This window comes from Festucalex cinctus, chromosome 6 (assembly GCF_051991245.1).
Source record: "Festucalex cinctus isolate MCC-2025b chromosome 6, RoL_Fcin_1.0, whole genome shotgun sequence".
NCBI classification, from domain to species: Eukaryota; Metazoa; Chordata; class Actinopteri; order Syngnathiformes; family Syngnathidae; genus Festucalex; species Festucalex cinctus.
Genome location: NC_135416.1, coordinates 30,216,340 through 30,244,070, shown reverse-complemented (window position 1 = coordinate 30,244,070; position 27,731 = coordinate 30,216,340). Strand labels below are relative to the sequence as shown.

Genomic DNA, 27,731 nt, shown 5'->3' with positions numbered 1-27,731 from the left:
CCTCCAGGCCTGGCTCCAGAGGGGGGCCCCGGTGACCCGCGTCCGGGCGAGGGAAACGTGTATCCAAAGTTTGTTTTCTTCATAAGGAGTCTTCTGAGCCGTGCTTAGTCTGGCCCCTCACCTAGGACCTGTTTGCCATGGGTGACCCTGCCAGGGGCATAAAGCCCCAGACAACATAGCTCCTAGGATCATTGGGACACGCAAACCCCTCCACCACGTTAAGGTGCCGGCTCATGGAGGGGTATATATATATATATATATATATATATATGTATATATATATATATATATATATATATATATATATATATATATATATATATATATATATATATATATATATATATGTATGTGTGTGTGTGTGTGTGTGGGGGGGGGGGGGGGGGGGGGGGTGTCAGCTGGCTCTGGGCAGTAGGCGGGGGACACCCTGGACTGGTTGCCAGCCAATCGCAGGTCACACAGAGACGAACACCATCCACACTCACAAGCACACCTAGGGACAATTCGGAGCGCCCAATTAACCTGCCATGCATGTCTTTGGAATGTGGGAGGAGACCGGAGTACCCGGAGAAGACCCACGCAGGCACGGGGAGAACATGCAAACTCCACCCAGGAATGGCCGAAGCCTGGACTCGAACCGGAGTCCTCAGAACTGGGAGGCGACGTGCTAACCAGTCAGACACCGTGCCGCCATATATATATATATATATATATATATATATATATATATATATATATATATATATATATATATATATATATATATATATATATATATATATATATATATATTGGACGGTTTTTGAAAACAGTTAACTCTTTCAATCCCACGCATTTTCTGACAAGGTAACTCCAGAATCCCACCAGATTTCGCATATTTTCACCCATTTTCAATGCTTATTAGAATATTGTGTGCTATGACTAAATAGACATGGTGGGTGTCGTTTGAAAGATTGGGGTCTCCTCTTTCATTAGAAAAAAAAGTATGATTCTACCTTATTCTGTTCTTTAGTAATCATCATTTGAAAATGGCTTGATTTGACATAATTCAAGAATCTCGGGCAAAATAAGGAGAAATTAAGCTTTTTGTGAAATGATGCATTTTCTGCAAAACAGTGACTTTTACAGTAATATTTTTTGGTTTATTGACATCTCAAATATCTCAACAGTCCTTGCCTTCCATAAAACATGAAAAAAAAATGAAAGTGTTTTTGATAGCAAAATAAGGATTTATTTACATATCTGATAGCGTGTGTAAACAGCAATATTTTCACATTTCACAAACTATTTACAAAATGTTGATCATTTACAGGAATGTTTGTGCATGTGTGTGGGCGTGCCTGGGCGTGCGTGTGTGTGCTCGTGTGTGTGTGCTCGTGCGTGTGCGCGCGTGCTCGTGCGTGTGCGCTATTTACGTACTATACAGGGAAATAACAGCTCCATTTTCACAGTTGATAAACTATTTACAAATTTGGGGTTATTTACAAAATATGCATGCATGAATGGGGGCATGGGTTTTGTTTTGAAACCCAATAGTGTCTTTTGTGTGATCGTGTGTGTGTGTGAAGCTTTCTTCTGCGTTCAGGGGGACACTGCAAGATTTTCACACGCTTGTGCCTCTGCCAGTGTAGTAGCTGCTTCTGTAAATTACAGAAAATACTGTGATCAAGATGTAATTTTTATTATTGTTGCAAGGTATTGTGTTTTTTTTTTTACCTCTCGGTCGCACTGCGTGTGACTGCGAAGGGGCCATTTGTGTACGCTGCCCCAACTGTAATCGAATGTTGTGCAACATGCGTGAGTTAGTACGAGGTTACAGACATTGCACATACAGTATACAGAAGCATGTCTGTGAATATTGTCATCCATCCAAGTCATTTCATCCCTGTCACATTCAATATACTGAACTAGTACAATTGTGATCATTCGATTTACAGAATGCTAAACGTTAGCTTACCTCCGGGGCTTCCAGGAGTTTTCGGGGATAAATCGCTGCTGCTGCTACCTTTGCCACACTTGAATTGATCTTTTCAACTGGTGAAGGCGGCTCGAATTCGCCAAATTTGTCACGGATTCCTCGTCAGATGACGTGTACTGGTCAGAGATACGACGATGCAAACTTTCACTCCGTGTCTCAGAGAACGCCGGAGGCGGTGGCTTATGAAGTGGGCGCCCGTGACGTTTTTGTCGCTTTTCACACTCTCTTATGCAGAATCCGTCTCCTTGATCTTTCTATTCGTCATCTCTTGACCGATCGTGACAAACGCTCTGCTCAAAAGCGCGAGCTTTTGTTTTTAGCGGCCTCTGGTTAGCCGCCGTTAGCACTCGTCTTTTCTCCCCCAGCCACCGGCCCCCACCACTCCACAACACTCCGCCTTTACTAGGAAATCACATCCTTCTCGTGTAAAGAGACCATCACTGCCATCAAGAGGGCACAGTTCGTCACTACAGTGCTTCACGGGCTTAATACTCAGAGGGAAACTGCCCAAGAGTCTCATCCACCCATTCATTAAAAAAAACAGATTTGACGAACTTTCTCGTCTGCGGGTGACGCCCACCGGGTGTCATGTGACGAACTAGTTCGTCCGCAGGTTGCAAAGAGTTAAAGCCAATCGGTTCAACAGTTTCGGTTCGGCCCGTCTGTGTTCCGTTCGGTACCTTTCACACAACTCCACGGAAGACAAAGAGAAGTAAAAAACTTTGATGGTGATTTTATGCAGAAATGTGAGAAATTCCAAAAGGTTCAGATACTTTTTCATACCACTGTATGTATGTGATTATTGTGTACATTGTTTTGAGAACTGAAGTTCATCTCAGGTTCGTCATTGTCAATATTGTTTATTGTATTGTATATGTTGTATGCTTTTGGTGCACTCGACATGTATGAAACCAATACAAGTTGACCCTGCCTTTTTTTTTTTTTTTTTTTAGGGTCTTCGGTCGGTCGTGAAGTTGGTCTAAAATTTTTCCCATAATGGTCTTTAAAAAAAAAAAAAAAAAAAAAAAAAGTCTAAAAAAAAAGGTCTAACATTTCAATGAGTGATTCCTGCAAGAAACCTGAGTACATCAGCATCAGTATTTTCACATTCTGTTTGAAGGTTTTAGCAACTTGTGACATATCTATCGCTTTTCTTTGTCCTTCATTCCCATAAGGTTCAAGATACTGCAAATTGTACCAGTTTTTGTATTGCCCCTTGGCTTTACCTGCTCTGCCCAACACTCTGGCAGTGTGCTGAGTATCATCATTTTTGTTTGTAAATGTGACCACCTGACCTGTTCTCAATTTTACATTAGTAGAAGAAACAGCACCAGTTTCACTCTGTTTTTTTTATGCATCTCATCAGTTTGTCTGAGAATTTCTCTCTCATTTGTCTGTGTTTTCAGTGACTTGTTCTTCTCCATTACCACTTTGTTCATCATCTGAACTCTCTGATGCAGTTTGAACCATTTTTTCATATTCTTTACCATTTATTGGAACACTGAGCACTGCAGGTTTACATTCATTCTGTGCATTTACTTTAATCAATCTGGAATGTTGTACTCTTACCAGAATTCCCCCATGCCTTAAGACTACAGCTCCATCCTGACCAATAACTACAGCTGGACCTTTCCATTCAACCAAAACAGAAGGAAGGTTCGGACTTTGTCCAAACACCAGTTGGTGTGGACAATAACCATGCACATTGGTCATACTGTTTTTTTTGCCATAAGTGCCCAGTCAAGAGCTGTTTGCCAGCCACACCTATTTTCTTTTTCTTTTTTACCTTCAAAATGATCTCCATAAGAGTCATGTTGTGTCTTTCCAGGAGTCCGTTGCTCCATGGATTGTATCCAGCTGTAGTTTTTGTCTCAATGTTGAATTTTTCCGCCATGTCTATAATCTCCCCATTGTTGAACTCACCACCGTTGTCCGTGTAGATCCGTTTGGGGGCGCCGTGGATGCTTATCCAAGAGTGAATGAATTAGTTTACAATCTCCGTGGGCTTCTTGGTCCTCACGGTATTTCCAGTGCTGAATCTTGTGAAGTGATTGATGATGTGAAGGTACCACATCCCAGGTTCCAGCTGTAAATCCATTGTCACTGTCTCATTGTACTCAGAGGCTAAGGGCAAACCAACAGCAGGTTTGGGCTTGGTCCTGTGATATTTCTGACATATCTCTCAGTCACAAATGATGTCTTGCAGAATGGCTAGACAGTCTTTGTCAGTATTGCCAGAGCTTTTAATAAGCCGCTGCAACCGGTCTGCAGAGGCGTGGCCAAACTGCTTATGGAGCTTGAGGAGAACTTTGCGTTTTTCTTTAGAAGGCATCTCTGTTGTGACAACAAGAACTTCACCTTCATTGCAGTCCACTTTTGTATTCCCCGCTCTAATATCCACACAATAGTGCCTGAACTAGTGAATTCAAGAGGTACTTGTTGCTTAAACATGACAACTTTGTCACTCTCCATGTCCAAAACAGTTCCTGCTCTCTTTAACGATGTTTTGCTTAACAGTAAAGGCATATCAGCAGAAACAACTTCAGTTTCAATGTGACATTTTGTTTGTTCAATCTTGGAAGCTTTACTTTTCTGCTGGAGTGCACCACTTGACCATCTCCAAATCTAAAAGGCCTGCAGCTTGGAGATTCTGTTTGCAGCTATATGTGGATTTGACTTTGGTTCAGGTCTTTAAAGGCCCAGTTAGGCCGTGGGGTGAACCCCCAAAAAGTGCCTAGAAAATCAGTTTCGCTCCACTGTCTGGGCACTACTTGTTCAATGCATTTTTTGATAGATAATACCCTTCTGAACTTTGGGTTAAAAGTTCACCCAATGTTTTCCTGCCCCAATTTTGTCACAAGCCAGAAATACATATATAGGTAAATAACAAAAAACGAAAATTTTGTGCTGCAGTTTTTGGTTTTAAAACGTCTTACATTAAATTTGGCAACAGAATATCATTCCCAGATGTTATAAATACATGTACCTAACATCAGAAACAAGTATTGGTGGTTTGGTGCAATCATGTGAATTTAGATCATTAAATTTGTGCCAAAAAAAAACAAAAAACGCTTCAACTGGAAGTGACACCAGCACACGAATGTTACATTTAGCAATGTTTATGTTTCATATATGAAAACAATTTACAACCTACTACGTCATGAAAGGTACACAAGAAGCAGCATACATTGGCCAAAAATACTACAATGCACCACAAACCTGGAACAAGGCAAAATGAACTAGATGAAAATAGATGCATTCAGAGCCCAGATTATTATAACATATAGAATATTTATTAAAGTATCAGATTATGTCATCACAGCATGTTATTTATGCCCGACACACAATAAAATATTAATAAAAAAATAAATAAAAAATCAAATAAAAATCAAATGTGCATTCACAATAAAACCATGGAACTTCAATGGAACAGCTTTGTTTTGGGCATTTTTTGTGTGGAAAATGGAATACAGACATTTTTATTTTTGCTTGAAAAGTGTTAAAATGGAGAGTTAACATCTTGACAATGAAACAAACAAAATGGCAGATTTTACATAGATTTTACAGCCCTGCACTGTAAAGTGTCCTCGTATGCCCTGTAATTTTCCAACCTGATGTTGTACCAGCTATGTGTTAATGTCACTTTCTTGGCTTACGTCAGTAGACTCAGTAGTTGATGTATCTGATGAGTGAGGTACCCTGTGTAAAAGTTTGTCAGTTGTTGATAATGTCTCTACAAAAACCATTTCAGAGTTGTTGCTGGAAAGGGGTGTGAAAAACCAGCTGGGGGAAATCACGCCTGAATCTTCGTTTCAGTATATCCTGCCTGAAATAGAAAATTAAAGGGAAAGATGAGCACAAGATACACATATTCACATCACACTAGGGCTGCTCTATTATGGAAAAAAATACTCATCACAATTATTTTGGTAATAATTGAAATCAAGATTATTCAAAACAATTATATTTGTTCAAATCAAGAAAATATTTAAACATTTGAAAATAAGACAATTACAATCATATAATATATAATTATGTAAGTTGCTTTTGGATCCAACAAAATTCATAATATATTATTATTATTATTATTATTATTATTATTGTTGTTGTTGTTGTTATTATTATTATGTTAGCAAAAATTTGAAGTTGGGGTGCAGTGTGTGCAGTAAGCTAGTTTTGACACAGGTGTGTGGTAAAATAACTCGTGTGGGCGTGCCACAACTCAAAATTAGTATTATTAGTGCTGCAGCTATCGAATATTTTGGTATTCGGATATCCTACTGAAAATTCTAGTGAATAATCGTATATTTGGATAGAAATAAAAATACACCTATAGGCCTATATACTTTCTTGGTCAAAGAACAATTATAAATACAGAAGACAAAAAAAAAACACATTTGCATGTAATAATTAACAACCAACTGTTTTTCATTTTTAGAGAATCAATTTTATTTATTTATTTTTCATCATCTCATCTGCCTGCAGCAACCCGCCTTTACACAAAAAAGAATTACATTATAAGTGTTATTGTCACATCACCTCTTTACAGTATATGCATATCACAGATTTAAGTAAAGTAAAGTGTTTGTTGAGGTTGGTGAGAGAGATTTTGGGGGAAAGGGAGGGTGTAGCTGTGCCTCTCTATTATGACTGATGGGCACAGGTAACCCGAGTTTGGTAACCACTGTTGGATTCACTCGATAAATCATTCAGCTGCTCGTGTTTTTACTAAACTATAGCCTTAAAACTTAACCTAGCAACAAATTATTTTCAACCCTATACTAAATATTGGTCACATTAATAACAGAAATGGGCACGTGTGTGTGTAGCACATACCTGCTGACAATGTTTCTGCTTTGTCGAGATGATCCCTCTTCCGTGTTCCTTCCGATACCAGACGAGTATAGTTTGAAATTTATTTTTACAAATGATGCAGATGGCTGGAAGGACGGGGCCAGCTGAAGCGATGGGCAAACCTGAACGGGAACGAAGTTTTTTCACCACTTTCTTTTTAACTTTTTTCTCCTTTCGCTCTTCTTCGCTCGCCGACGTTGTGGTCGCCATTTTTGATATGCGGTTGCTATGGTGAGGAGAACGCAGCAGCTACCTGATTGGCTCATGTGACCTAAATCACACCGCTACCGACCTAATGGCACTACGCCCACACCAGAGATCACTGCGCCTCATCGCAAAATAGTGCCGGGGTTTCACCACCGAAAACACAAAATTGGCGGGTTTTCACAGGGTGAACTACACGGATTCTTACTTACTACTGATAAATCTATTTTATGAAGTAAAGATTATTTAGTGCCCCTGGTAGTGGAGCGAAACTGAACGAAAACGTGTCTGACCTGACGGCATAAGTCTGCCAGTTTCACTCAGGAAAATGCATTTTTTAAATACAGGATTTAAACAAACAAACTGCTTCTCAATTTACAGATCTGGGCTTCTCTTTACATATGGTGGTGATTGTGGATTAGTGCCTTGCTGAAGCTGCCTCTGTCCGCTCTGGTACGTGAAGTTGTTCCCTCTGAACTTTCCCGGTGGTCCAGACTTTTGTTCTGTGAAAAAAACTGGATCCTTGAGTTCGCTGTCGTTGTTTCCTCCCGTGGCTTTTCCTCCGAAAATCCTCTTCAATTCTGACTTCATCGATGCAAATGTTAAATCTGTGCAGTAAGTGCTAGCGGTCTACTCTTTTCCTCGAGACACGCCGTATCCAGGAGTTTAACATTAGCATTCACTGCCAGCCATTTTAGAAAATTTGATGTGATCTACCGGTGGTTGAGCATCAGTAAAGTTGTTTCCAAGTTTGACATTTACAGTGGAGAATAATCAATTCTCCCCCATCTATCCCCGCTCTAAAAAATATCTAATTGACAAGTATACTTGTCAAAGGCAGTGAATGAATTTTAAACGCCAACACAGCGTCTGGCAGGGTCATGTTGTACTTCTTCATGCGGTTGTATCTTTGCTCAAAGTCTACTATATAGTCCGCCATGGACACCGCACCGTCTTTCGATATCGAGATATGAATAGAGAGATGATGTGTAATTGCCAAGCATGTAAATATTTGGTTGCAATTCCCAGCTAAATGAAGCAAATGCAGTTTTACTGCGTAATCGGTTTGAATAACTTTCTTTCTTTCTCTGCAGATTCGGGGTGAGGGAATTATCAACAAAGACCTTCCAAGCTGTTGGGAATGTCCAAAATGTGTTCAAGGAATCACGGACTCTGAGGTATGGTACACAACCGACAGTTCTTGCTTTTAAACACTCTGCATCGTCGGCATAATTATACCACAGATGAAGGTCTAAACCAGGCTTCCCCTATCCTGGTTTATTGTGCCATTAAAAAAATAAAATAAAATAACTAGAGCTGCGAGCAGCTAAAAAGGGCCCTCACAGCCCGGGCCACGTTGGGGTATTTGCACGTTGGGGTACTGGCACAGTACCCCAGAGTTTCTTTGAAAATGGCATGATAAACCTTTACATGTGGATTTAGTTTTTGCCAGGTGTGATGAATGTGTCAAGCTCAATGGGTTTTGGTGATTGTTAAGATCTGCAAAAATCAGCGTCCTTTATTATTAGGCAATGAGTTGCCCTTATTGGTATTTTGTGTAAAAGTATATATAAACATCGCTCGTACTCATTGCACATTTGTTGCTTTTATTGTCCAAAGAGGCGATCAAAAAAAAATGAAACAAAATAAAATAGTACATATATTTGGATGGGTCTGATGCCAGTGAACATTTTGAGTGGTGGAAAGTAAAAGAAGATTAAAAAATGACTTAGTTATCACACTTAGAATGAGTTTATGCAATGGAATACAACTGGGTCGAATATTTGGCGGGAATTCTGCTGGAAGAATGTTATGAGAGTTTTTATTACACCGATCCCAAAAAGATACCGGGGTACTGGAGATGCCTGTTGGAGAGACTGTGGGGCAAATGGAGCGAACCACTCTCATATTTTTTGGTCCTGCCGGGTTATTGAACCCTACTGGAGAGAAGTACATGCACACATTGAGAATGTATTTGGTGAGACAATTCCCTTTAAGCAAGAATGTATGTACCTATGCGACTTGAAAAAGGACAGCTGGTCTATGAGTGACAGGAAACTGTTTAATATACTCATAGCGGCCAGTAAGAAATCTATTACAAGAAAATGGTTGAAGGTGGTTCCGCCAACTGTGGAAGAATGGATAAACATTGTGCATGATGTATATGTCATGGAAAAACTGTCATATTGCCTCAGGGTTGACTTAGACAAATTTTACCGGATGTGGTCCAAGTGGACTGAGTATGTGAAACCAACAAGGTCGGATTTCAACTGACGCAATATTAGGTTGTAAGGATCTTCGATCTTTATTCCTATCTTTTCTTCTTTGAATGCTGGGTAGGTGAAATAGGTTAATTGTGCTCCCCGTTTCTTTTTGTTAATTGTATTATTTTATTATTATTCCTGTGTTATTATTGTAAATCTCTGTAATCTCTCAATAAAAATATAATTTCAAAAAAAAGAATGAGTTTATAATTTTTGTAAAAATACCGTATGTGGGGTATTTTTTTTGTATGCCTCAAGGGCTAGGTGGCGCTGCATATATAACTGAATGTTGTCATAGAGATACCTTCAGGCCTCGACTATAAACATACATGTCAAGTTTGGGATTTTTTGGAGCATGTACCGGGGAGTTATTAAGCATATTCTTTTTCATCTGAAAACACAAAATTTGATGCCCCGCCCTCATCATATTGTATTCTGAAAAGTCAAGATTTTTTCCCCTGTTGTTGGCTCAGGTTGACATGATCCAGGTCAAGTCTGAAGTCAGTCGGATGAAACGTGTAGGAGAAGTGGGCAAAAGTATGCCCCCTGTAAATGTGCAAAAATCGTAAAAAAATGGCACAGTCAAAAATTCGTAGCTCACTTCCTGTTCATTTTAGCATATGGGTCCAAGAGACTTATGTTTGTAGGTCTTGGGCTCCCTCATACACCTAAACATTTCCGTAGATCTTGCTTAACGTACAACCAAGGCCGCTTCATTAAAAATTTTTAGGGGCGCTATTGAGTCATTTTTTAAAAAAATAGCACAATCAACGATAAAATAGTGCTCATTTTGCCAAGCCAGATGTGTGTGCCAAGTTTCATGTGTTTCTGTGCCAGTTTAGGCCCTCAAAATTGGCGTTGTTTTCTTGGCGAACAGCACTTAGCCACACCCACAGTGATTCACGAAAACTAACAAACTTCGTGTTGTGATATCATGAAGGTCGAAACCCTCATCTGAGCAAATATGAGGTAGGTCCAGTTAACGTGGTTGCAGAAAAACGTTGAAGAAAAATCGTAAGAAAAAAAAATCGCCAGTAGGTGGCGCTATCAGTAAGATGAAATATAAGTTTGTAGATGAGTTCAGGGCTGGACTGTCATCAATTGTATGAAATTTTGAGAAGATAGGATCATCTGGGTCAAGTTAATGCAGCTTTTATTGTCACGAAAAATCTTCAGACTTTGCGGCACCTTAACGGCCACGCCCTTTGGCGAAAAGTTACAATATTCGGTGTGGGACATGATCAACATGTTAAGGCGTTTCTGACTAATTTTCAACTCTATCCCTTCAACGAGCTCGGCACAGTAGCTGAAAACGTAAAGTGTGACATTTATTATTACCACTAGGTGGCGCTATATCTATTACCGAATTTTATTGTATATATGTTTTCAGGCCATGACTATTAAGTTGCATGAGAAGTTTGAGATTTTTTGGAGCTTGTACATGGGAGTTATTAAGCATTTTGTCTTTCTGGAAAAATGAAATTTTAAAGGCAATATTTGATGCCCCGCCCCGTCATATAGTATTCCGAAAAGTCATGATTTCTGGCCCACTTGTTGTCTGAAGTCTTGAGATGATACATGCCAAGTTTGAAGTCAATTGAATGAAAAATGTTTGCTAAGGAGGGGAAAAGCATGACCATAGTGAATGTGCCAAAATAGGCCAAAATTGGACATTAAAAAATTCATAGCTCACTTCCTGTACATTTTAGCTACATGGTCCCAATTGACTTTTTGTCCGTCCCGGGGTGCTACACGTGCCTACCAAGTTTCGTAGCTCTAGGTCAAACATGCCAGGATTGGTTTTTATTTTTCTACGCTAGGGGGCGCTATAGAGTCGCTTTGTTATGACAACTTCATAATATCAAATATTTTGCTGGGCCCAAAGAGTGTGCAAAGTTTGGTGAGTTTTCGTAAATGTTTAGGTCCTCATAAATCCGATCGTTTACGGAGAAGAAGAAGAAGATGAAGAAGAAGAAGAATAACTAGAGCTGCGAGCAGCTATAAAGGGCCCTCGCAGCCCGGGCCACGTTGGGGTACTTGCACGTTGGGGTACTCGCACATTGGGGTACTGGCACATTAGGAGCAAAATTTCTTTCAACATGGCATGATAAACCTTTACATGTGGATTTTTTTTTTGCCAGGTGTGACGTGTGTGTCAAGCTCAATGGGTTTTGGTGATTGTTAAGATCTGCAAAAATCAGTCTTTTTTTTTATTTTTTGGGAATGAGTTGACCTGATTGGTATTTTTTGTAAAAGTATATATACCCATCATCGCTCGTACTCATTGCATGATGTTGCTTTTATTGTCCATAGAGGCTATCAAAAATAAATAAAACAAAATAAAAAAGTACATATGTTTGGATCGGTTTGATACCAGTGAACATCTTGAGTAGTGGAAAGTAAAAGAATATTCATAAATGACTTAGTTATAATACTTAAAATTAGTTCACAAATTTTGTACAAAATACCGTGTGTTTTTTTTTTATGCCTCAAGGACTAGGTGGCGCTGTATTAAAAACTGAATTTTGTCATAGAGATACCTTCAGGCCTTGACTAGAAATATACATGTCAAGTTTGGGATTTTTTTGAAGCATGTACCGGGGAGTTATTCAGCATATCCTTCATTCACGATACTGATTTTAACGTCCATAGAGGCTATCAAAAATAAATACAACTAAATAAAAAATACACATGTTTGGATAGGTCTGATGCCAGTGAACATTTTGAGTGGTGGAAAGTAAAAGAATATTCATAAATGACTGATTTATCACACTGAGAATGAGTTTACAATTTTGGTAAAAATACCGTAAGTGGGGTATTTTTTTTTTCTGCCTCAAGGGCTAGGTGGCGCTGCATATATAACTGAATGTTGTCAGAGATAGCTTCAGGCCTTGACGATAAACATACATGTGAGTTTGGGATTTTTTGGAGCATGTACCGGGGAGTTATCAAGCATATCCTTAATATCAAATTTTTTGCCGGGCCTGAGGAGTGTGCAAAGTTTGGTGAGTTTTCGTGAATGTTTAGGTACTCAAAATCGCGATCGTTTGCGGAGAATAAAGAATAATAATAAGAAGAAGAATAACTAGAGCTGCGAGCAGCTATAAAGGGCCCTCGCAGTCCGTGCCACGTTGGGGTACTTGCACGTTGGGGGACTGGCACGTTGGGGTACTGTCACATTGGAAGCAGAATTTCTTTGAAAATGGCATGATAAACCTTTACATGTGGATTTTCTTTGCCAGGTGTGATGAATGTTTTAAGCTCAATGGGTTTTGGTGAACGTCAAGAGCTGCAAAAATTAGCACCCATTTTTATTTTTAGGCAATAAGTTTGCTGTTTGGTATTTTTTGGAAAAATATATGTACCCATCATCGCTCGTACTCATTGCACAATGTTGCTTTTATTGTCCATAGAGGCTATCAAAATTAAATCAAATTAAATAAAAAAGAATGCATGTTTGGATAGGTCTGATGCCAGTGAACATTTTGAGTGGTGGAAACTAAAAGAATATTCAGAAATGACTTAGTTATCACACTTAAAATGAGTTTACAATTTTTGTAAAAATACCGTAAGTGGGGTATTTTTTTTTTCACGCCTCAAGGGCTAGGTGGCGCTGCATATATAACTGAATATTGTGATAGGGATACCTTCAGGCCTTGACTATAAACATACATGTCAAGTTTGGGATTTTTTGGAGCATGTACCGGGGAGTTATTAAGCATATCCTTTTTCATTGCGAAACACAAATTTTAATGCCCCGCCCTCATCATATAGTATTCCGAAAAGTCAAGATTTTTCCGCCTATCGTTGGCTCAGGTCTTGACATGGTCCAGGCCAAGTCCTAACTCAGTCGGATGAAACGTGTAGGAGAAGTGGGCAAAAGTCTGCCCCCTGTAAATGTGCAAAAATCGTCAAAAATGGGACATTCAAAAATTCGTAGCTCACTTCCTGTTCATTTTAGCAAACAGGTCCAAGAGACTTTTTTTGTAGGTCTTGGGCTCCCCCATACACCTAAAAATTTCCAAAGATCTTGTTTAAACGTACAACCGGGGCTGCTTCGTTAAAAATTTCTAGGGGGCGCTATTGAGTCATTTTTATAAAAATAGCAGAATACATGATAAAATATTACTCATTTTACCAGGCCAGATGTGTGTGCCAAGTTTCGTGAGTTTCTGTGCATGTTTAGACCCTCAAAATCGACGTTGTTTTCTTGGCGAACAGTGCTTCGCCACGCCCACAGCGTTTCGCGAAAACTCACAAACTTCGTGTTGTGACATCATGAAGGCCGAAACCCTCTTCTGAGCAAATATGAGGTAGGTCCAGTTAACGTGTTTGGAGAGAAATGTTGAAGAAAATTCGTAAGAAAAAAAATTGCCACTAGGTGGCGCTATAAGTAAGATGAAATATAAGTTCGTAGATGTCTTAAGGGCTGGACTCTCATCAAATGTGTGAAATTTTGAGGAGATAGGATCATCTGGGTCAAGTTAAAGCAACTTTTATTGTCACGAAAAATCTTCAGACTTTGGGGCACCGTAACGGCCACGCCCTTTGGCGAAAAGTTACAATATTGGGTGGGGGGCATGATCAACTTCTTAAGGCTTTTCTGACCAATTTTCAACTGAATCCCTTCAACGAGCTAGGCACAGTAGCTAAAAACGTCAAGTATGACATTTATTGTCACCACTAGGTGGCGCTAAATGTATAACTGAATTTTATTATATAGATGTTTTCAGGTCGTGACTATTAAGTTGCATGAGAAGTTTGAGATTTTTTGGAGCTTGTACATGGGAGTTATTAAGCATTTTGTCTTTCTGGACAAATGAAATTTTAAAGCCAATATTTGATGCCCCGCCCCCGTCATATAGTATTCCGAAAAGTCAAGATATTTTGCCCAGTTGTTGTCTCAGGTCTTGAGATGATACATGCCGAGTTTGAAGTCAATGGGATTAAAACTGTTTGCAAAGGGGGGAAAAGTATGACCACAGTGAATGTGCAAAAATGGGCCAAAATTGGACATTCAAAAATTCATAACTCACTTCCTGTACATTTTTGCTACATGGTCCCAATTGACTTTTTGTGCGTCCCGGGGTGCTACAAGTGCCTGCCAAATTTCGTAGCTCTAGGTCAGACGTGCCGGGATTGGTTTTTATTTTTTTATGCTAGGGGGCGCTATAGAGTCTCCAACGAGACTCTATAGCGCCCCCTAGCATAAACAACATCAGAATATCACATTTTTCGCCGGGCCCGAAGAGTGTGCAAATTTCGGTGAGTTTTCATAAATGTTTAGGTCCTCAAAAATGCGATCGTTTGCGGAGAATAAAGAAGAAGAAGAAGAATTTTTACAAAAACAATAGGGACCTCGCAGCGGTCGCTGCTCGGGCCCTAATAATAATAATTTTTACAAAAACAATAGGGACCTCGCAGCCATCGATGCTCGGGCCCTAATAATAATAATAATAATACGATCGAAAAACAATAGGGACCTCGCAGCGGTAGCTGCTCGGCCCTAATAATAATAATATTTTTTACAAAAACAATAGGGACCTCGCAGCGGTCGCTGCTCGGGCCCTAATAACTAGAGCTGCGAGCAGCTATAAAGGGCCCTCGCAACCCGGGCCACGTTGGGGTACTTGCATGTTGGGGTACTGTGAAATAGGAAACTGTCTAAATTGTAAATGTTTTTGCCATGCTTTGTGTTTGAAACGTTTCATGGAAAGGCCGAAAATGATGCACAATTAACAAAATAAAATCAAAATGGCTTGGCACATGGCTGGAATACTTTTTTGTTAGTCTGAGGCTGATAGGTATCTACAGAATTCCTCCAAAAACAATAGGGCCTCGCAGCGGCACCGCCGCCGCCGCTGCTCGGGCCCTAATAATAATAATTTTTACAAAAACAATAGGGACCTTGCAGCGATCGCTGCTTGGGCCCTAATAATAATAATAATAATAATAATAATAATAATAATAATAAAAATCCGATCGAAAAACAATAGGGACCTGTACTAAAACATCAATAGCGGTAGCTGCTCGGGCCCTAATAATAATAATAATAATAATTTTTACAAAAACAATAGGGACCTCGCAGCGGTCGCTGCTTGGGCCCTAATAATAATAATAATAATAATAATAATAATAATAGTAATAGTAATAATAATAATAACTAGAAAAATTCCCGCGGAAATTTTGGATGTGACTGCTGACTCTTGCAAGGTGGAAAGCCGAATGCACTGGTTCGTTCTGGGTCACTTCCTACATGTTAACTTAGCATTAGGATTAGCATGCTAAGCTAACATTAGCATTAGCGTGCTAACTCAGTATTAGCGTGCTAACTTAGCATGATCATTAGCGTGCTAAGTTAACATTAGCATTAGCATCCTAACTTAGCATTAGCATGCTAACTTAACATTAGCATGCTAACTTATCATTAGCATGATAACTTAGCATTAGCATGCTAACTTTGCATTAGCATTAGCATTAGCATGCTAACTTAGCATTAGCATTAGCATGCTAAACTAACATTAGCATGCTAACTTAGCATTAGCATGCTAAGCTAACATTAGCATTAACATGCTAAGCTAACATTAGCATGCTAACTTAACATTAGCATGCTAACTTAACATTAGCATGCTAACTTAACATTAGCATGCTAACTTAGTATTAGCATTAACATGCTAACCTAGCATTAGCATCCTAAGCTAACATTAACATGCTAACTTAGCACTAGCATGATCACTTCCTGTTGATTTCAGGTCACTTCCTGTTGAAATCGGGTCACTTCCTGTTGATATTAGGTCACTTCCTGTTGAAATGGGGTCACTTCCTGTTGATTTTAGGTCAGTTCTGGGTCACTTCCTGTTGAAATTAGGTCACTTCCTGTTGATATCAGGTCATTCTTAGGTCACTTCCTGTTGAAATCAGGTCAATCCCTGGCATACCTAATCAATTGGCCAAGATGGCCGCAACTCTGTGTGGGCGGGGTCCGAGAATCCTGGGTGCAACTCAACAATTGGACAAGATGGCCGCCACTCAGTGTGTGCGCAGTGGTGCTGAAGTCCCTGGCCTCGCTATTCAATTGGCCAAGATGGCCGCCGCTGTGTGTGGGCAGTAGTGTGAGAATCCCTGGCCAAGCTAATCAATTGGCCAAGATGGCCGCCGCTCTGTGTGGGCAGTACTGTGAGAATCCCTGGCCTCGCTAATCAATTGGCCAAGATGGCCGCCGCTCTGTGTGGGCAGTAGTGTGAGAATCCCTGGCCTAGCTAATCAATTGGCCAAGATGGCCGCCGCTCTGTGTGGGCAGTAGTGTGAGAATCCCTGGCCTAGCTAAACAATTGGCCAAGATGGCCGCCGCTGTGTGTGGGCAGTAGTGTAAGAATCCCTGGCCAAGCTAATCAATTGGCCAAGATGGCCGCCGGTGTGTGTGGGCAGTAGTGTGAGAATCCCTGGCCTAGCTAATCAATTGGCCAAGATGGCCGCCGCTCTGTGTGGGCAGTAGTGTGAGAATCCCTGGCCTAGCTAATCGATTGGCCAAGATGGCCGCCGCTGTGTGTGGGCAGTCGTGTGAGAATCCCTGGCCTAGCTAATCAATTGGCCAAGATGGCCACCGCTCTATGTGGGCAGTAGTGTGAGAATCCCTGGCCTAGCTAATCAATTGGCCAAGATGGCCGCCACTCTGTGTGGGCAGTAGTGTGAGAATCCCTGGCCTAGCTAATCAATTGGCCAAGATGGCCGCCGCTGTGTGTGGGCAGTCGTGTGAGAATCCTTGGCCTAGCTAATCAATTGGCCAAGATGGCCGCCGCTCTGTGTGGGCAGTAGTGTGAGAATCCCTGGCCTCGCTAATCAATTGGCCAAGATGGCCGCCGCTGTGTGTGGGCAGTCGTGTGAGAATCCCTGGCCTTGCTAAACAATTGACCAAGATGGCCGCCGTTCCATGCGGGCAGGGGAATCCTGGGTGCACCTCAACAATTGGCCAAGATGGCCGCCGCTCTGTGTGGGCAGTAGTGTGAGAATCCCTGGCCTAGTTAATCAATTGGCCAAGATGGCCGCCGCTCTGTGTGGGCAGTCGTGTGAGAATCCCTGGCCTAAAAAAATATATATAAAAAAAAAAAAAGCTAATCAATTGGCCAAGATGGCCGCCACTGTGTGTGGGCGGTGGTGGGGAAATCCCAGGCGTCGATGACAACAAGCAGCTCTGATTGGCTGAGGCAGTTGCTGTGCAGAAGTGAGAGAGTGGGCAGAATAGCTCAAAAAGCACCATTTAAATAGCAGTTAATTACATTACATTTCATAAACAAAAATATAATATTGTGCTTTGATTTTTTTTTTATTAAACGAAAATTGGGAATGATCTGAAGAGTTTAAAATTAGAATGGTTTTAATTGATCAAGAAATGTGTAAGTTAAGCCATAATCAATAAACTGAAAATGGGTTACTGTCTCTTTAACAAATATGCGCATTCACGCACACACATTTTGTAATTACCAGGTGGGCGAACATTTTGCTTCAATTGAGTTCTATGAGAAAGCGCACACCTCGAACAAAAGGCTCTCACGACTCAATGGTTTAAGATACAGATTTCAGAAGTACCCCGTTAGAACGGAAAGGCTTTGGGGAACGCAAGCATGTTCTCATTTTTTAAATCGGATAAAAAATGACCAAATTAGAGCAGGTTGGAAACGTGTGACTTTTAAAAAAAAATTACAAAAAAAGGCGGCGAAAATAACAGGGGCTGAATGGGCGAAAAAGTGCGACTTCCCCTCGCTTCAAGTCAAATAAAAGGTACTAAATGACACCTTTGCCGCATAAAAGTGGGTTTGTCAGCAAGAAGACCCTTGTGACTACAAAATATCCAAATTTGATGTTTAGTGAGCAAATATTGTGGCCACGGTGAGGAGTTGAAGTGAAATTTTTCGAAAGAATTTTTTTTGTCTCTCCACTCTAGCGCTGATTGCCCCACTCTCGCAAACGCAATACACACTAATGTAAAAAGCCTTTTTTTCTTCATTTCGCACCCTGTCTTTGAACCCGCACAGGAGGGAGCGCTTACATTCCTTGAAAAAATTTTCGACACAGAGCTAAAGATGGGAAAAATTGCAACAAAATGAGCTAAAAATCGTCTCGGTCGGTCAATGTATGTGCGCGCAGTGTGGCTTTGAAAAAGGTGTTAAATTTGTGGATGTTTTTCCCCCTTCTCCATTCATTCCTATGGGACTTTTTGGCGGGGTTTTGGGAAATTGCGTCGGCATGGTAACTCGAAATTCCGAAAAAAAATGGTTCCCCGCCGAGTCAGATCGAGACGCATCTTTTGATACCTCATTTGTGCCGGTACGTTCAACGGTACGACCCGCATTTTTTCTGAAAAATTCCGGTAAATAAAGAAAAAGATATAAGAAATGCTTTTTTCTGGATACTAAGATGTGACTGCTCCGCAGCAGTAGCGAAGCTACTGCTTTGCGGGCAGCAGTCACATAATAATAGTAATAGTAATAATAACTAGAAAAAAAAAATTTCCCGTGGAAATTTTGGATGTGACTGCTGACTCTCGCAAGGCGGAAAGCCGAACGCACTCTGGGTCACTTCCTACATGTTAACTTTGCAGGAGGATTAGCATGCTAAGCTAACATTAGCATTAGCGTGCTAACTTAGCATGATCAATAGCATGCTAAGCTAACATTAGCATTAGCATGCTAACTTAGCATTAGCATTAACATGCTAACTTAGCATTAGCATGCTAACGTAGCATTAGCATGCTAAACTTAGCATTAGGAAAAAAAAAAAAATTAAAAAAAAAATAAAATAAAAAAAAAAAATAAAAAAAAAAATAAAAAAATAAAATAAAAAAAAAATAAAAATAAAAAATAAAAAAATAAAAAATTAAAAAAAAACTTAGCATTAGCATGCTAACTTAGCATTAGCATACTAAGCGAACATTAGCATTAGCATGTTAAGCTAACATTAGCATGCTAACTTAACATTAGCATGCTCAGCTAACATTAGCATGCTAACTTAGCACTAGCATGCTCACTTCCTGGTGAAATCAGGTCACTTCCTGTTGATATTAGGTCACTTCCTTTTGAAATCCGGTCACTTCCTGTTGATTTTAGGTCAGTTCTGGGTCACTTCCTGTTGAAATTAGGTCACTTCCTGTTCAAATTAAGTCACTTCCTGTTGATATCAGGTCATTTTTAGGTCATTTCCTACTGAAATTAAGTCACTTCCTGTTGAATTTAGGTCTGTCTGGGTCACTTCCTGTTGAAATTAGGTCAATCCCTGTCATACCTAATCAATTGGCCAAGATGGCCGCCACTCAGGGGCCGAGAATCCTGGGTGCACCTCAACAATTGGACAAGATGGCCGCCACTCTGTGTGTGTGCAGTGGTGCTGAAGTCCCTGGCCTAGCTAATCAATTGACCAAAATGGCCGCCGCTCCATGTGGGCAGAGGGCGAGAATCCTGGGTGCACCTCAACAATTGGCCAAGATGGCCGCCACTCTGTGTGGGCAGTAGTGTGAGAATCCCTGGCCTAGCCAATCAATTGGCCAAGATGGCCGCCGCTCTGTATGGACAGTCGTGTGAGAATCCCTGGCCAAGATGGCCGCCGCTCTGTATGGACAGTTGTGTGAGAATCCCTGGCCAAGATGGCCTCCGCTCTCTATGGACAGTAATGTGAGAATCCCTGGCCAAGATGGCCGCCACAGTGTGTGGGCGTTGGTGGGGAAATTCCAGGCGTGGATGACAACAAGCAGCTCTGATTGGCTGAGGCAGTTGCTGTGCAGAAGTGAGAGAGTGGGCAGAATAGCTCAAAAAGCACCATTTAAATAGCAGTTCATTACATTACATTTCATAAACAAAAATATAATATTGTGCTTTGATTTTTTTTCATTAAGCGAAAGTAGGGAATGATCTGAAGAGTTTAAAATTTGAATGGTTTTAATTGATCAAGAAATGTGGAAGTTAAGCCATAATCAATAAACTGAAAATGGGTTACTGTCACTTTAACAAATATGCGCATTCACGCACACACATTTCGTAATTACCAGGTGGGCGAACATTTTGCTTCAATTGAGTTCTATGAGAAAGCGCACACCTCGAACAAAAGGCTCTCACGACTCAACGGTTTAAGATGCAGATTTCAGAAATGCCCCGTTAGAACGGCAAGGCTTTGGGGAACGCAAGCATGTTCTCATTTTTTAAATCGGATAAAAAATGACCAAATTAGAGCAGGTTGAAAACGTGTGACTTTTAAAAAAATGACAAAAAAAGGCGGCGAAAATAACATGGGGCTCAATGGGCGAAAAAGTGCGACTTCCCCTCGCTTCAAGTCAAATAAAAGGTACTAAATGACACCTTTGCCGCACAAAAGTGGGTTTGTCAGAAAGAAGACCCTTGTGACTACAAAATATCCAAATGTGATGTTTACTGAGCAAATATTGTGGCCACGGTGACGAGTTGAAGTGAAATTTTTCGAAAGAATTTTTTTTGTCTCTCCACTCTAGCGCTGATTGCTCCACTCTAGCAAACGCAATACACACTAATGTAAAAAGCCTTTTTTTCTTCATTTCACACCCTGTCTTTGAACCCGCACAGGAGGGAGCGCTTACATTTCTTAAAAAAAATTTCGACACAGAGCTAAAGATGGGAAAAATTGCAACAAAATGAGCTAAAAATCGTCTCGGTCGGTCAATGTATGTGCGCGCAGCGTGGCTTCGAAAAAGGTGTTAAATTTGTCGATGTTTTTTCCCCTTCTCCATTCATTCCTATGGGACTTTTTGGCGGGGTTTTTGGGAAATTGCGTCGCCATGGTAACTCGAAATTCCGAAAAAAAATGGTACCCCGCCGAGTCAGATCGAGACGCATCTTTTGATACCTCACTTGTGCCGGTACGTTCAACGGTACGACCCGCATTTTGTCTGAAAAATTCCGGTTAATAAAGAAAAATAAGAAAAACTAGAAAAAAAAAATTTCCCGTGGAAATTTTGGATGTGACTGCTGACTCTCGCAAGGCGGAAAGCCGAACGCACTCTGGGGCACTTCCTACACGTTAACTTTGCAGGAGGATTAGCATGCTAAGCTAACATTAGCATTAGCGTGCTAACTTAGCATGATCATTAGCATGCTAAGCTAACATTAGCATTAGCATGCTAACGTAGCATTAGCATTAACATGCTAACTTAGCATTAGCATGCTAACGTAGCATTAGCATGCTAAACTTAGCATTAGGAAAAAAAAAATTAAAAAAAAAAAAATTAAAAAAAAAAAAAAATTAAAAAAAGAAAAATTAAAAAAAAAAAATTATAATTAAAAAAAAAAAAATTAAAAAAAAATTAAAAAATAAAAAATTAAAAAAAAACTTAGCATTAGCATGCTAACGTAACATTAGCATGCTCAGCTAACATTAGCATGCTAACTTAGCACTAGCATGCTCACTTCCTGGTGAAATCAGGTCACTTCCTGTTGAAGTCGGGTCACTTCCTGTTGATATTAGGTCACTTCCTGTAGATTTTAGGTCAGTCTGGGTCACTTCCTGTTGAAATTAGGTCACTTCCTGTTCAAATTAAGTCACTTCCTGTTGATATCAGGTCATTTTAGGTCATTTCCTACTGAAATTAAGTCACTTCCTGTTGAATTTAGGTCTGTCTGGGTCACTTCCTGTTGAAATTAGGTCAATCCCTGTCATACCTAATCAATTGGCCAAGATGGCCGCCACTCAGGGGCCGAGAATCCTGGGTGCACCTCAACAATTGGACAAGATGGCCGCCACTCTGTGTGTGTGCAGTGGTGCTGAAGTCCCTGGCCTAGCTAATCAATTGACCAAAATGGCCGCCGCTCCATGTGGGCAGAGGCCGAGAATCCTGGGTGCACCTCAACAATTGGCCAAGATGGCCGCCACTGTGTGTGGGCGGTGGTGGGGAAATTCCAGGCGTGGATGACAACAAGCAGCTCTGATTGGCTGAGGCAGTTGCTGTGCAGAAGTGAGAGAGTGGGCAGAATAGCTCAAAAAGCACCATTTAAATAGCAGTTCATTACATTACATTTCATAAACAAAAATATTATATTGTGCTTTGATTTTTTTTTATTAAGCGAAAATAGGGAATGATCTGAAGAGTTTAAAATTCGAATGGTTTTAATTGATCAAGAAATGTGGAAGTTAAGCCATAATCACTAAACTGAAAATGGGTTACTGTCACTTTAACAAATATGCGCATTCACGCACACACATTTCCTAAGTACCAGGTGGGCGAACATTTTGCTTGCTTCAATTGAGTTCTATGAGAAAGCGCACACCTCGAACAAAAGGCTCTCACGACTGAACGGTTTAAGATACAGATTTCAGAAATGCCCCGTTAGAACGGCAAGGCTTTGGGGAACGCAAGCATGTTCTCATCTTTTAAATCGGATAAAAAATGACCAAATTAGAGCAGGTTGAAAACGTGTGACTTTGAAAAAAAATGACAAAAAAAGGCGGCGAAAATAACATGGGGCTCAATGGGCGAAAAAGTGCGACTTCCCCTCGCTTCAAGTCAAATAAAAGGTACTAAATGACACCTTTGCCGCACAAAAGTGGGTTTGTCAGAAAGAAGACCCTTGTGACTACAAAATATCCAAATTTGATGTTTACTGAGCAAATATTGTGGCCACGGTGACGAGTTGAAGTGAAATTTTTGGAAAGAATTTTTTTTGTCTCTCCACTCTAGCGCTGATTGCTCCACTCTAGCAAACGCAATACACACTAATGGAAAGAGCCTCTTTTTCTTCATTTCACACCCTGTCTTTGAACCCGCACAGGAGGGAGCGCTTACATTTCTTAAAAAAAATTTCAACACAGAGCTAAAGATGGGAAAAATTGCAACAAAATGAGCTAAAAATCGTCTCGGTCGGTCAATGTATGTGCGCGCAGCGTGGCTTCGAAAAAGGTGTTAAATTTGTGGAGGTTTTTTCCCCTTCTCCATTCATTCCTATGGGACTTTTTGGGGGGGTTTTTGGGGAATTGCGTCGCCATGGTAACTCGAAATTCCGAAAAAAAATGGTACCCCGCCGAGTCAAATCGAGACGCATCTTTTGATACCTCACTTGTGCCGGTACGTTCTACGGTACGACCCGCATTTCGTCTGAAAAAATGTGAAGAATAAGACATAATAATAATAATAATAATAAACGCTTTTCCTGGATGGATACTAATATGTGACTGCTTCGCAGCAGTCACATAACTAGAAAAAAAAAATTTCCCGTGGAAATTTTGGATGTGACTGCTGACTCTTGCAAGGCGGAAAGCCGAACGCACTCTGGGTCACTTCCTACATGTTAACTTTGCAGGAGGATTAGCATGCTAAGCTAACATTAGCATTAGCGTGCTAACTTAGCATGATCATTAGCATGCAAAGCTAACATTAGCATTAGCATGCTAACTTAGCATTAGCATGCTAACTTAGCATTAGCATTAACATGCTAACTTAGCATTAGCATGCTAACGTAGCATTAGCATGCTAAACTTAGCATTAGGAAAAAATAAAAAAAATAAAATAAAATAAAATAAAAAAAAAAATAAAAATAAAAAAAAAAAAAAAAAAATTAAAAAAAAACTTAGCATTAGCATGCTAACGTAACATTAGCATGCTAACTTAGCATTAGCATTAACATGCTAACTTAGCATTAGCATGCTAACGTAGCATTAGCATGCTAAACTTAGCATTAGGAAAAAAAAAAAAATTAAAAAAATAAAAAAATAAAAAAAAAATAAAAAAAAAAAAATAAAAAAATAAAAAAGAAAAAAAAAACTTAGCATTAGCATGCTAACGTAACATTAGCATGCTTGAGGCAGTTGCTGTGCAGAAGTGAGAGAGTGGGCAGAATAGCTCAAAAAGCACCATTTAAATAGCAGTTCATTACATTACATTTCATAAACAAAAATATTATATTGTGCTTTGATTTTTTTTTATTAAGCGAAAATAGGGAATGATCTGAAGAGTTTAAAATTCGAATGGTTTTAATTGATCAAGAAATGTGGAAGTTAAGCCATAATCACTAAACTGAAAATGGGTTACTGTCACTTTAACAAATATGCGCATTCACGCACACACATTTCCTAAGTACCAGGTGGGCGAACATTTTGCTTGCTTCAATTGAGTTCTATGAGAAAGCGCACACCTCGAACAAAAGGCTCTCACGACTGAACGGTTTAAGATACAGATTTCAGAAATGCCCCGTTAGAACGGCAAGGCTTTGGGGAACGCAAGCATGTTCTCATTTTTTAAATCGGATAAAAAATGACCAAATTAGAGCAGGTTGAAAACGTGTGACTTTTAAAAAAAATGACAAAAAAAGGCGGCGAAAATAACATGGGGCTCAATGGGCGAAAAAGTGCGACTTCCCCTCGCTTCAAGTCAAATAAAAGGTACTAAATGACACCTTTGCCGCACAAAAGTGGGTTTGTCAGAAAGAAGACCCTTGTGACTACAAAATATCCAAATTTGATGCTTACTGAGCAAATATTGTGGCCACGGTGACGAGTTGAAGTGAAATTTTTGGAAAGAATTTTTTTTGTCTCTCCACTCTAGCGCTGATTGCTCCACTCTAGCAAACGCAATACACACTAATGTAAAGAGCCTCTTTTTCTTCATTTCACACCCTGTCTTTGAACCCGCACAGGAGGGAGCGCTTACATTTCTTAAAAAAAATTTCAACACAGAGCTAAAGATGGGAAAAATTGCAACAAAATGAGCTAAAAATCGTCTCGGTCGGTCAATGTATGTGCGCGCAGCGTGGCTTCGAAAAAGGTGTTAAATTTCCCCCCTTCTCCATTCATTCCTATGGGACTTTTTGGGGGGGTTTTTGGGGAATTGCGTCGCCATGGTAACTCGAAATTCCGAAAAAAAATGGTACCCCGCCGAGTCAAATCGAGACGCATCTTTTGACACCTCACTTGTGCCGGTAGGTTCTACGGTACGACCCGTATTTCGTCTGAAAAAATGTGAAGAATAAGACGTAATAATAAAAATAAAAAAATAATAATAAATAACTAGAAAAAAAAAATTTCCCGTGGAAATTTTGGATGTGACTGCTGACTCTTGCAAGGCGGAAAGCCGAACGCACTCTGGGTCACTTCCTACATGTTAACTTTGCAGGAGGATTAGCATGCTAAGCTAACATTAGCATTAGCGTGCTAACTTAGCATGATCATTATCATGCTAAGCTAACATTAGCATTAGCATGCTAACTTAGCATTAGCATGCTAACTTAGCATTAGCATTAACATGCTAACTTAGCATTAGCATGCTAACGTAGCATTAGCATGCTAAACTTAGCATTAGGAAAAAAAAAAAATATTAAAAAAAAAAAAAAAAAAATTAAAAAAATAAAAAAAATAAAAAAAAATAAATAAAAAAAAAAAATAATAAAAAAAAATAATAAAAAAACTTAGCATTAGCATGCTAACGTAACATTAGCATGCTAACGTAGCATTAGCATGCTAACGTAACATTAGCATGCTAACTTAACATTAGCATGCTCAGCGAACATTAGCATGCTAACTTAGCACTAGCATGCTCACTTCCTGGTGAAATCAGGTCACTTCCTGTTGAAGTCGGGTCACTTCCTGTTGATATTAGGTCACTTCCTGTTGAAATCGGGTCACTTCCTGTTGATTTTAGGTCAGTTCTGGGTCACTTCCTGTTGAAATTAGGTCACTTCCTGTTCAAATTAAGTCACTTCCTGTTGATATCAGGTCATTTTTAGGTCATTTCCTACTGAAATTAAGTCACTTCCTGTTGAATTTAGGTCTGTCTGGGTCACTTCCTGTTGAAATTAGGTCAATCCCTGTCATACCTAATCAATTGGCCAAGATGGCCGCCACTCAGGGGCCGAGAATCCTGGGTGCACCTCAACAATTGGCCAAGATGGCCGCCACTCTGTGTGGGCAGTAGTGTGAGAATCCCTGGCCAAGATGGCCGCCGCTCTGTATGGGCAGTAGTGTGAGAATCCCTGGCCAAGATGGCCGCCGCTCTGTATGGACAGTAGTGTGAGAATCCCTGGCCAAGATGGCCGCCGCTCTGTATGGACAGTAGTGTGAGAATCCCTGGCCAAGATGGCCGCCGCTCTGTATTGACAGTAGTGTGAGAATCCCTGTCCAAGATGGCCGCCGCTCTGTATGGGCAGTAGTGTGAGAATCCCTGGCCAAGATGGCCGCCGCTCTGTATGGACAGTAGTGTGAGAATCCCTGGCCAAGATGGCCGCCGCTCTGTATGGACAGTAATGTGAGAATCCCTGGCCAAGATGGCCGCCACTGTGTGTGGGCGGTGGTGGGGAAATTCCAGGCGTGGATGACAACAAGCAGCTCTGATTGGCTGAGGCAGTTGCTGTGCAGAAGTGAGAGAGTGGGCAGAATAGCTCAAAAAGCACCATTTAAATAGCAGTTCATTACATTACATTTCATAAACAAAAATATTATATTGTGCTTTGATTTTTTTTTATTAAGCGAAAATAGGGAATGATCTGAAGAGTTTAAAATTCGAATGGTTTTAATTGATCAAGAAATGTGGAAGTTAAGCCATAATCACTAAACTGAAAATGGGTTACTGTCACTTTAACAAATATGCGCATTCACGCACACACATTTCCTAAGTACCAGGTGGGCGAACATTTTGCTTCAATTGAGTTCTATGAGAAAGCGCACACCTCGAACAAAAGGCTCTCACGACTCAACGGTTTAAGATACAGATTTCAGAAATGCCCCGTTAGAACGGCAAGGCTTTGGGGAACGCAAGCATGTTCTCATTTTTTAAATCGGATAAAAAATGACCAAATTAGAGCAGGTTGAAAACGTGTGACTTTTAAAAAAAATGACAAAAAAAGGCGGCGAAAATAACATGGGGCTCAATGGGCGAAAAAGTGCGACTTCCCCTCGCTTCAAGTCAAATAAAAGGTACTAAATGACACCTTTGCCGCACAAAAGTGGGTTTGTCAGAAAGAAGACCCCTGTGACTACAAAATATCCAATTTTGATGTTTACTGAGCAAATATTGTGGCCACGGTGACGAGTTGAAGTGAGATTTTTCGAAAGAATTTTTTTTGTCTCTCCACTCTAGCGCTGATTGCTCCACTCTAGCAAACGCAATACACACTAATGTAAAGAGCCTCTTTTTCTTCATTTCACACCCTGTTTTTGAACCCGCACAGGAGGGAGCGCTTACAGTTCTTAAAAAAAATTTCGACACAGAGCTAAAGATGGGAAAAATTGCAACAAAATGAGCTAAAAATCGTCTCGGTCGGTCAATGTATGTGCGCGCAGCGTGGCTTCGAAAAAGGTGTTAAATTTGTCGATGTTTTTTTCCCTTATCCATTCATTCCTATGGGACTTTTTGGCGGGGTTTTTGGGAAATTGCGTCGCCATGGTAACTCGAAATTCCGAAAAAAAATGGTACCCCGCCGAGTCAGATC

At 40.3% G+C, this 27,731-nt stretch overlaps 1 protein-coding gene across 4 annotated transcripts in view; it reads left to right on the top strand.

Annotated features, from left to right (window-relative positions):
* Positions 1-27,731, top strand: part of kdm2aa (lysine (K)-specific demethylase 2Aa) — a 568,226-nt gene that overhangs the window by 364,962 nt on the left and 175,533 nt on the right. For all 4 annotated transcript variants that reach the window (XM_077524205.1, XM_077524208.1, XM_077524204.1 and 1 more), the window contains one exon: positions 8,131-8,214. In XM_077524205.1, the coding sequence (XP_077380331.1) occupies positions 8,131-8,214 (84 nt within the window). The remainder of the gene's footprint in view (positions 1-8,130; positions 8,215-27,731) is intronic.